Here is a 12,417-nt window from a genome sequence, read left to right as displayed (position 1 = left end):
CAGGAGACAGACCAACTTAGCCTCCATGCTATCAACCCTTTTACCTCTTCACCAATGTCATAACTGCGAGAGACCAGTGAGCGGTGCACAGTACAGAATGGAGATGCAAAACTACCAGGTGGGGGGAGCCGCTGGAGGTATTGCTAACAATGAACAGACAGGACAGAAAACAAGTAGGGGACGACAGACACTACGACCAACCAGGACACAACAGAGACATGCACGCAAGAACTGAGGTGATAAATACAGTGAGGCAACAGCAACACAGGAACACTCCAAACAATGACAGTATGTATCTCAGCACACACTAGAACACAGTACAGCCAAGAGGCACATGCAAACTACAGCGAGTACCAGACTGCCAGGGTAGCACCACACAGCGGCATAAATACATGACTGTGGGAAAAACGATTGGCTGCGGACCTCACATGATATAGAGAGTGGCACACTCACATAGTAAGACTCCTGGCACAGGCACAGAGACCCCTAGTGGGTATCCAGGTCCATACTCTCTGGCACGCATTCAACTTCAGCATCTTCTGACACCAGAGCCATAAGTTCACTTGACATTTGTTGTGATCCTTCTACCTCACAATTACTGGATCCCACACCTGAGCTGCAGGCCACCATCTCTATTAAGTGTGTCAGCAGTGAGTTTTATTCCAATGCCTTCTTTAATTGCACAGTCCCAGAAGCTCTTTGTGTGAGCTATAGCAGATGTTTTGTTAGATGTGATCCAGTCATCATTTTACATAACATGCTCAGCTAAAGTGGATTTTTTAAGGTAGTGTAGGTGATGAAATCTCAGGCAGCTTACTGGTTTGTTCTACAGTGCACACTGTTTGTCCAAAGACTGGCACACTCAGAAGATATCTCATAGATGCTAGATGTTCCTGTGATTTTCTGTGTCTTCAACCAGTCTCAGTAATTGTCAGATTTTTGTCACAGGCCTGAAAATCAATTCGATTTCAAGTCTTTTGCGCAGGCAGTTAGGCAGTTTATGTTATAAAACATGTAGGGAAAAAAAAAAAAAAAAAAAAAAAAAAAAAAAAAAAAAAAAAAAAAAAAAAAAAGTCATTTCTTTTCCTGCTCCTGGTCAGTGGTCTTATTGTGATTCTTGCTTGAGAGCACTTCATTCATTCGGTGAAGTTCTTAAGCCATAGTGGACTGTCCCCATCTGATGAGTGAATCTCAGCATTAAGTGTTTTACAAACTTTCCCCACCCTGTGAGGCACTATGAAGAATTGGGCGATATAGCTTGCAACACAAGGATACAGTCCAGTGACCACGAATTTTATGCTTCGACCGCTACTTCATTTGTCACCAAATTGCACCAATGAAAATTACTTCACCTATTATGGCTTGAACTACCCGCCTTCAAGTCGGAATCAGTCACTGGGTGCTCATAAGCTCCACCACCACTACCGCCACAACAAATAAGGCAGAGGACAGAAGAATTGAACAGGTACTTGTTCTCTATCTGGAAGCACCAAGATAGGAACATTAAACCACATCTGCTCAGAATCAGCATGAGATGCAGAATGTTATTATTTTATTGTGCACATACACAAATCACTGATTTAATATGCAAGAGACTCATCAATAATAAGCAGTATAATTGAGAGACATACAATATGTCAAAAAATTCTAAGCTTTATCTTAATTAACAACCATCATCACAAGTTTATTACATTACTCTACAAACATAGTTTTATTACCATTTAAAAATTTCATTATTGGAAATGAAGTCCCATGCTTCTTGAAAGAGCATAGGGGAAGAATGCGAGTGACTCGCACCGCCATACCAGGCTAGGTTCTAATGGAGGTGGTTTGCTGTTGCCTTCCTCTGACCGTAATGGGGATGAATGATGATGATGAAGACACAACAACACCCAGTCATCTAGAGGCAGGTGAGAAACCCTGACCCCACCGGGAATCGAACCCGGGACCCCATGCTCAGGAAGCGAGAACACTACAATGAGACCACAAGCTGAAGACTCATTAGTGAATAATAATATTTTTCTACAAGATGGCTTGTAATTTTCTTTTCTGCAGGACTAGTTCCATACTGTGAAAGTTTTTCACTTTTAATTTATCATAAATGTTCATAGATACATACTGAGGAGTCTGGGAGTATCGATGTTATCTATGTGATGTTAACATGAAATTACCTTTATTTCTAGTATCATACATATGTTGGAAATGATTTCCTTTAAATAATTCAGGATTATTGTATATAAAGATAAACTGTCCATATAAACACATAGAATAGTTAAAATATTTAGACTGCTAAACAGTTGTCAGCACCTGAAACCCTAGCTCTAATATTCTACATATTTCAAATAATAGTTCTTGTAGTAATAATATCCTACTTACACTACTTGCATACCCCAAAACGATTGCTCTGTATCTCACAACAGAGTCAAAGTAGCTGTGAAACAGAATTTTCCTTGTGTCCATGACATTTATTTAGGACAGTATTGTCAATGTAAATGGAAGACTGTTTAATTTGTTTGCCAATAGATTACATGAGAATACCATCATAAATTATTTTCTAGAAATTCCCCCAGAATTTTTACAGAGTCTGCTTTCTTAAGTTATTGATTTTTATGGATAATTTGGAAGTTATTTGACTTCACCTGTTTAGTTGTAAACTATGTTACATGGGTCTTTATCATGTTTCATTCTAATCTATTTAGATCAGAATAATGTTATGAGTTGTTTCAGGTGCCAGTGACTATTTGGGGAATTTCTTCTATGGTCTCACTTTCAACAAAACTGAGTGGGATGTAATATTTACAGGTAAAACATTAATGTAAAATGAAAGCAGGATTTGGCCTAAAATAAAGACTTTTGGGGCTTCCTGTGAAATGATTTTCTAGTCTGACGAACAACTTGCTGTCCCTGATGCTACAATTACACTTTGCTTTCCCTCTGTTATGTTGGATTTGAACCATTTCAAAGCACTATCATTGAATAACAGCTTTACTATTGTGTACTTAAGAGCATCTTGGAAACATCCTTCTTCAAATAACTGATTAATTATTACAGATGCGGGCTCAGATATTTGTTAAAACTGTTTTAATTACTTTAAAGGGTGTTTCATCCCCTCCAGTCAAGTTTTTAAAGGATGGTACTTCTTTTTCTATGTATTTAGCTGCAATTCTCTCAGATATAACTATTTATTTTATTTATTTGAGATACATATTCCATAGATCCAGTATGGCATGATTATGCATGGATGTGGAATGAGTCAAAGCAGATACAATGATTCAAAACTGGTACAATACAATAATATAATAGAGATAATAAAAATACAGTACAAAAATAGAATAGTGATAAAAAACAATACAGATACAATGACAAAGGAAATAATCTGAATTACTACTCAAATTATTTATCTCTGCTGAAGAATTCATCTAAAGAGTAGAAACATTTTTCCAGTAGGAATTCCTTTAGCTTTTTTTTAAAAAGCATTTTATTTCCTTTTGGACACTTTATATTACTCAGGAGTGCGTTAAAGTTTCTTTTTTTTTTTTACTTGTGTACTTTACCCCTGTCTGTACCAGAGACAGATTTTTCAGTTCACAGTGCATATCACCTTTCTGTCTTGTGTTATAATGATGGTATGCCTCATTTGTTTCATATTCAGAGGAACTGAGAAGTGTGAAAGCCATGAGTGAAAGGAGATATTGTGAGGTAGTGGTTAATATACCTAACTGTTTAAAATGATTGCGACATGAGGTTCTTGAAAGAACACTACATATAATTCGGACTACTTTTTTCTGGCTTACAGCTTTTTTTAAAATTAAAAAAAGAAAAAGAAAAGTCGTGAGTTGCCCCAAAAGATTATTCCATAGCACATAACTGAATGAACATAGCTAAAATATGCAGACTTTGATACGTTGATGTCTCCAAGTTTGGAGATTATTTGGATGGCAAATGTTGATGAGCTAAGCTTTTTTAGTGTTTGCTGTGTGTGGAGTTCCCAGACTGGTACTAAAGATGTTTGAGGCATATACATGTTGCTATAATACAATAATGAAGTGATTGCCAATAGTTGTCATAAACAACAGTTTTAGAGAAATGAGTCTCATTGAGGAAAATACCTATCTGCATGTAACGCATATAATTTGGTGGTAATGGGTGTGGTAAACATGGTATTGTATCCACTTTGGCATTCACATCAAATGGCTTGAATGCTCCCATTACATTTCTATATATGCTTGCAAGAAATCCTGTGCCTTTGACATTGACGTCAACCACTTGTGGATCTGAAACACCATAAAGGATGACCTTGTTATTGAAATATTCTTGTCTAGAAATTCACATTAATTTCAAATATCATCTATTATGTCAAAAATTATTGAGACTGAAACATTTTCTGCTTTTCTTTCAAAGCAAATAAATAGTGTATATTTGTTACTGGCGAGAGCTCCAGTTAATGGTGACATAATGAATATACAAGATTACTTTATAACTAATTTTTTTAATTAAGTTAGTCAATGATGTCTTCAGGACATCTATGATATTTACATAATTATCATCAACAGACTCTATCCATCATCAATCAACTCAAATATTTGTAATTTTAATTCACAGTTGTGACAGATATACGACTGCTAAAACTCTGTAAGAATTTCATCTCATACACATGTGTCAGTTTCTATATGAATTAAGATGCTACGATAAATAAAAATTTATCATTGTGAAATAAAATGTTCAACAACAAACTCTGACAGGGGTGACTCATGTTTGAGCACTTTCCATTTGAAAACTATGTCTTTTGTAATACTACAGTATAAAAAGTATAAATTAATTTCTAGTCTTAAACTACCAGAATAATAGTGTGAGAGACATATCATGCATAGAAACAAACCAAATCCAGTTAATTTCTTCATCAGTCCTAAGCTAACTATTAACCTTCGCAACACCATGGCATTTTCCATAGCATGCACTACTGCGGGGGTAGAGCACTTTGTGGGCACCCTACAGAAATTAAAAAATAAACAAAATCCATCAGCTGTTGTTGAAATATATTAAGAACATGGTTCTTAAAAAGTTTCTGGTGCAAAAGTAGGCTCCGGAACCCGAAAATATCTTTTAGCACACTGTTAGCAATAACAACGCACTTTCGATAACATGTACTACCGATTTTAAGGCCCCCTCAAAAACACTTTTGAAAATACAAATTTCATTCACTGTTGTTTACTTTTATTCTCAACATACCATTTAAAGAAATACTCACCTGTAAGGTAGGCCTTGAACCTGGAAACACTGAATACAACATTGACTGGGGAAAGTGACTTCTACTACTGAGACTTAGATTTTTAGTCAAGTTTAATTGAAAAAAATTAAAACATGTATGGAATCTGGTAGAAGAATTAATTAAAAAGAGTATTTTTTTTTTCAAAATGTTAAAATATTAAGTAAGTGATTTGATCAAAAATATTTTCAAAAGTTGGGCATGAAGTACACAACCCCCCTCCTCCCCTCATGGTTTGCAAGAGTTAATCATTGTTGCAGGTAAATTAAGTAATCCAAAATGTTAAATTCTTCATATTCATGGAGATTTCACAAATCTGTCTGTTTTGGCCACGGTTATGATGTGGATAGTAGGAAAGTATGTGGCAGGGTTCACTTGGTTCATTGTGTCAAGATTGTTATCACTCCCCTCAGAGGTGGAATGTGTGAAGAACATCTGCTAACATGCACCCATATAAGCTTTTATTAGCATAATGCTATCTTCATGATGTCCCTCCCGCTTCTCATGAGCGATAAGTACTGTAGTACATATTATTCTCTGAAAACTCAGTCCTGAAATGTTGGAAGGGCAGTGTCCTCCATGCAATAGAGATATTTCACTACGTCCTCAATAGCACATTCGGCATAACACTTATTACCACCTGAATCAGAGACAGCCAAAGTATTGAAGGCACAGACCTGTCACCATGGCGAACTCGACTGCACATTATCACTCGATTATTGGGTGATCCCCTGTCAGCTGGTTTGGACTGATGACCTATGCAATCTGGTCCGTTCAACCCGCACAAACCAACCTTTCAGCTGGTCTATGTTTACCTACTTGATCATCACAGATTTTGTAGAATTTTTTTGTAAGGCTTTGCCAAATGATCAAAGGAAGATATTCAGATTTCTAGCCCACAATTTTCAATACTTGATGAGTAAAAACCTAAGTGAAGGGTGACAAAAACTCCTGATGTCATTTCAAACAAATCTGAAGTGATGTGTTTCAGTAAATAATTGTGCTAAAGCTGTGAAACTTGGTAATATGTATTAATAGCTTGCATTGTGCCCACTCTGTTATATCCTGTGACTAGTGTGTGTGAAAGTGAGTGCGCTGAGTTAGGCGTTGCCTTGTGTGTGTGTGTGTGTGTGTGTGTGTGTGTGTGTGTGTGTGTGTGTGTTTGAACTGGATGCCAACTGTATCAGCATGGGCTGGCCACTGGAGGCTGCCTGTGGGAGGCATGCAGACAGCTAGGTTTCTGCCGTGTAGTCTGCTGGTGACTCATGCATATATATGCACAGAGCTACACTAACTGATTCTCTTCTATGTCCTTCCAGTGTAAAGTTCACATAAGTGTACTGTGTTTTGTTACATGGGAATCTGCAAGAGTCTGTTTTCTGTTATTGTTCAGTGCTTCGTTAATAAAGCTATATTTGTGTTACTTGGATCAGTCTCATATATTACTTGGTTACTACACACTCTACATAAGTTTTATGTCATTTTATTTTATTTATTTTTATTTATCTGTCTGCAGACAATAAATGTTGTATAACAGTAAATGTTGTACAGAAGTTGTCCAAATGTACATTAAAATTTATGGGAAACTATTTCAAGGATATATAATGTACTAACATGTAAATAAAAAAGTGGAAACAAAATAATACAAGGTCATAAAATACACAGTGAGGCAAAAGTCAACCTGTTCAGTTTGCCTTAATAAAAACACTATCAGAAAATGTTTATTGGATTACATTGTCATTTACTGAATAAAAACATTGTTCAAGTAGACTATTTTTTAATTTACTTTAAATTTGTAATTTTGTTTTCATCTTCTAATGTTGACAGAGTTAGTTGTAAAGTTTTGTGCCAATATGACTCAGATGCCTTTGTGTGTTTGTTCTTTTTGTTTGCTGAGTATGGAGTGCTGTGCTATTTCGGGTACTGTAGTTACGGCATTTGTCTGAAAATCTGGAAGTTGGTCGCTGACATATAAAACCCATTTGTGTACATATAATGAAGGTATTGTTAATATTTAAATCTTCCCGAATATGGGTTTGCATTGTGCCTGTGGATTACATGGTCATTAAAATTTAAGTTTTCATCAACATCCCCAGAAACTTTGTAGATGTCACTATGTCTCTGGCTTTGTCATCCAGCATTAGATCAATATTTACACTTTGGCTTATTTTCCCAAGTTGCATAAAATTTGTTTTATTTTCATTTAATGTCAGCCGGTTTGCACTGAACCAGGACTGAACAGTCTTTAGAACTTAATCAGTAGTTCTTTGCAGCAGCTGCTTTGATGTACTTATTATCACAGTAGTATCATGTGCAAATAATATAGCATTGGGTGACCTGTATGAGATGTGGGTGTCAATTACACAGATAAGAAAAAAATGTGGGACCTAGCCTTGTGGTACTCTTATTTTAACTTTTTTGCATCTGATAATAAATTTATTTCGTGGCTGGAGTAACCTGACATCAATCCTACAATCTGTGTGCTGTTTTGTAGGTATGATTCAAACCACTATTTCCTGTCCCATGAACACCGAACACTTTCAATTTCTCTGAAAGAATGCCATGATTGAAAGCATCAAATGCTTTGGAAAGATCTAAATTTACTCCTACTGTGCTATTGTCTTTTTCTAGATTTTCGGGTATTTTTTTAGTTATCTGCCAGAAAACCATGCTGATTTCTGTTAAGCATCTTATGGTCATTTAAATATTTATTGATTCTGTTTTCATCAATTTGTCTAATATTTTGGAAAGTGCCAGAAGGAGTGATATTGGCTGATAGTTTTCTACCTTAAACTTTTGAGGTTTTCAACCTTTCTGGAAACACTCCTTCACTAAATGATGAGTTGGCCAAGTATGCCAAGGACCTTGCAATCTTTGGAGCTGTCATCTTTATGACAGACATTGGCACCTCATCTATCCTGCTGACATTTTCGGTTTCAAACTTTTCATCGCTTTAAACATTTAATGTTCATTTGTTGACTCTACCCTGCTACATCAAGCAGCTTTTGAAAATTCTGGTCTTGGACTTTAAATTTAGAGCTTAATGAAGTTTTTGCATTTATGAAATAATTTGTTATATATTTTGTAAAATCTTGTTTTTCTATACTCACATTTTCTACACTGAAACACAGATTAGACGCGCCCTCAAGATGAGCAAGAAGAAGAAGGAGAAGAACCTTCAGGAAGAAGAGAACAACCAAGGTCTGGCTTTCCTCCCATACGCAGGGCCACCCACTGCCAAGATTGCCAGGATACTGGAGAAGAACAAGATAAAAACCATCTCCATCCTCCAGCAAAAATCAGAAATATGCTGGGCTCAATGAGGGACAACTTGGCTCTAAGAACACCGGGTGTCTACAGTATTTCCTGTGAATGGGGGAAACAATAATTTTGGACAGACGCAGCGTTGCATAACACAATACATATATGAACATGTGAGAAGCATCTGCCTCAGACAAAAAGAAAAATCCGTGGTAGTGGAGCACAGCCTCAGTGAAGAACACGTTTCAGTTTGAAGAAACCAAGAGACTATGTAGAGCGAAGGGTTTCTGGGATTCTATTATAAAAGAGGCAGTAGAGATACAGTCAGTGATAACCTGGTCAATCGGGATAGTGGCTTCCAACTCAGCAGTACGTGGAACACAACATTATCAAGAATGAGACGAGAGTGCTCCGATGAAGGCAGGTCAGCGGTGCTAAATGGAATAAAACGGCAGCACTGAGACGAGACGCCAGGACCTGGTTACTGCAGCACCCGTTTCCCACGTACAGCCATGCTGATTCCGCTCGCGCCTGATGCCTGATTGGCCCAACTGAGGCCGAGGATGCAGAGACGCCCGTGGTCCATCGGCTATAAAGATCCAGACGAGACATGAACCCGACACTTTGCCTGAAGATGCCAAGTAAGAAACTTGCTGAAACGTTGCTGGAGAACAATGACTTGGCTGTCAACCGGAGAATATTTTATCATGAAGTGTGCATTTTTTAATTTAAAGTCTGATGACAGCTGTGTACAACCAAAGCAGTTCATGCACCTCTGTTCATCAGAACCTGCTCATGTTGTAACTCATCAGGGTCAAATTCATGAGTCACTTGAATGCTTATTGAGCCTTGTTCATGATTGACATTGAATTTCATTTGTAATTTTAAGTCATGTTTACTGGCCACCAGAATTTGAAAAAGAAAAAAAATCAAAATGCTGATTGAACAGAGCACAGATATAGTGCTGGTCCATAGTGTCCAATACGCACAGTATTTCAGCAATAACAATTGCAGCGGTAATCAAGTGCACTGATGATCTGAGTCCCTGAGGGTGCATAGTCAACTTATGTCCCCTCCCACCATAAACTGCCCCCTCCGTAGCCTGTGCCTGAGGGCATGCATCGTGACAAACTTATGCAAAACTGAATGATGCTTGCTGAATTTTTGTAATGGATTAGCAAGAATTTCAGTACTCACATTCAAATTCTTTTAAAACTGATGATTCTTCTTTGAACATTGATTAAAGCATAAACTCTGTAAGGATTCAACTTTTGTTATCACAGTTGTGATATGATGCAGATAAATGTTAGAGTCAGCATTGAAACTCAGGGTAGAACAACTCAGCAACAGTTTCTTTTGCTCAGGGGAGAAGTCAACATTTTTCAGCCTTTTGCCAGAATTAGATATTGGTCAGCTTGAAGCACTTATGTACTTCTTGAATCCCTCAGATTTTCAAAGCAACAATACAAAGTCACAGGCAAAATTAAAAATTGATTACATGTTTTAACAGTCAGTTACTTTTTCCTTGTGTAAGACACTGCAAGGAAAATATAAAAATTACAGAATAACCCCAATTTTTCACTCTTCATTCAAGGTATACTGTGTTTGTGACTGAATATTACTACAGCTTTCTCAATATAGTGTGATCTTAGAGCATGATGCTCCAAAGTAGAAATTTGAATTGCAAACTGTGTTGGAAAGTTGCAGATCTTCAGGAAAAACTAATGACTGAAATGCATTCTTTTTTAAAGAAAAGAATCACCTTTAAAATCATGGTCCAGATGTTCTTTTGAGATGCAATGGTTTAAAATTCACTTAGGTTTGCTCCACATTTTTTATGCCAACTTCAGTCCATAAATACCAAAACCTATAATTCTGAAATCATAAAACTTGCAAATTTTATAGACAAACTTCAAGAAAACTAGGTCACAAAAGTAGTGCTTCGTAAACTAACTACATGAAGAGAACCTGGGAAAAACTTTGTCATTACAATGTTCAATGACAACTCTGAATGCTGCTTGGAGCAAAAGTAGTGCATCAAATTTACAAAATGTGGACAATGGACATTTTCAAACCACTTTGCCAAGTTTTACAGTTTTATCACAATTGATCACTGACATATATTACTTCAAAGTTTGACAAAATGTTTAAAATGTCACCATGACATTGTGGCGCTGATGAGGTTGAAACCAGCATCGATATGCGTTCGTCTTTGGACTCTGAGCATTGTCTTTGGACTCTGAGTATTGTGTTTGGGCTGTTCTGCCATGTTCAGCTCTCTGTGAGCCTTGCATGTGTTTAGGTGAATAAATGAACTACTGCAAAATGGGTGTTGTTTGGTGTAACCAACCTGAACTTCTCCCTTAACATTATCTCACCTTTCACTTAATGTACCTCAAGACAAAGTATTGGAAATTGTATTCTAGAAATTTGAATGTCTTTCTTTGACCAATTTTCAAAGCTGCCCACAAAAAATGAATAAATTTTATGCTGGTCAAGTGAGGACCATATCCAAAACTATATCACTGGACGTGAATCACCCAATGAGGTCTTCATATGCAGTAGGGTATTTGGCATGGCAAATGAATGAATGATGATGTACAAGATATACAATATGTTATTGGAGTTTTTCCCTGTGAGTATGTAGTTTGAATTTCTTTGAATCTGTGTATTTAACTGAAAGAAACTGGTGCTGTGCACAATAGGTAATGAAAAACATTTTTTTCTTTTTTCTTGTTCTTGAAAATAAGCAAATATGCTGAAAAGTTGGGGGAAATTAATTACGTTTATTATGAAAACACTCATGTACTAATTGTCAGAGTGCAAGTGATTCAAAAGACATTGTTAATTTTATAAATACCCATATGCATCAAAAATTTAATATGTAACTTTTCCATTAGTGTTTCATTGCCTACATAAACAAATTGTTTTTGTCACTTGGTTACACATTTTGTGTAACCACTTTTATTGGTTTTGCTATATCTTAAGTGGATTATTCAATTCTGAATATCTGTTTGAACTCCAAAGTCCATGACTATGAGTGAAAATATCAAACAACTTTTTAATGTGTAAATGTTCTGTCTTGGAATTTTAGATATAGCCATGTGCTCAATTTTATATATGTGTTGGCTAAATTGTTCCACTCTTGCTGATATGTGCGCCCTCACCCAAAGAAAATGTAGGAATTAATATATTTTATGTAAACAACAATGTAGAACAAGATAAATTGCTACTTATCATAAAGAAGACACTTTAAGATGGAGACAGCACAATTAAAAGACACTTATGTAAAGCTTTCTACCACAGCTTTCATAAGCAAAAGAAAAATTCACACCATTCATACATACAAGCAAGCGCACCTCACATGCACACACATGAATGTCAACTCCTGCAGCTTGTCCAGAATATGACTATCACTTGGGATGCAACCAGCAATATGGATAGGGTGGGGAAAGGGAAGGGAAGTAGTGTATGGGCAGGGGAAGAGAGGAATGCTGTCTGGCGGAGTGTGCAGGTACTAAAATGCCAACAAGTGCAGTGTAAGGAGGATGTGGAGCACAGATATGGAGAAAAATGGAATGAAAAAGGAGAGGAGCAGGAAAAGATGGGCAACTGTGTTGGCAGATGGTGACAAACAAAGAGGGTAGGAGTCAAGACTGGGAAGGAGGTGACAGACCACAGGGGATGAAACTGTTGGATGGAGGGTGTAGGGACAGTATGTTACCAAAGGTGAGGGCGGAATAATTATGGGAGTGAAGAATGTGTTGTAAGGATGATTCCCATCTGTGCAGTTCAGAAAAGCTGGTGGCAGAGGGAAGGATCCATATGGCTCATTTAATGAAGCAGCTATTGAAATTGAGGATATTATGTTCAGCTGTGTGTTGTGTCAC

General features: G+C 36.9%; 1 protein-coding gene across 1 annotated transcript in view; it reads right to left on the bottom strand.

Annotated features, from left to right (window-relative positions):
* The window catches only part of LOC126285668 (DC-STAMP domain-containing protein 2), a 287,117-nt gene that overhangs the window by 146,193 nt on the left and 128,507 nt on the right, over positions 1–12,417 (bottom strand). Inside the window, exon 10 of the mRNA XM_049984879.1 lies at positions 4,110–4,274. Within this exon, the coding sequence (XP_049840836.1) occupies positions 4,110–4,274 (165 nt within the window). The remainder of the gene's footprint in view (positions 1–4,109; positions 4,275–12,417) is intronic.

This window comes from Schistocerca gregaria, chromosome 1 (genome assembly GCF_023897955.1).
Source record: "Schistocerca gregaria isolate iqSchGreg1 chromosome 1, iqSchGreg1.2, whole genome shotgun sequence".
NCBI lineage: Eukaryota > Metazoa > Arthropoda > Insecta > Orthoptera > Acrididae > Schistocerca > Schistocerca gregaria.
Note: the sequence above shows the minus strand (reverse complement) of the source record. Positions and strands in the feature narration are given on the sequence as shown.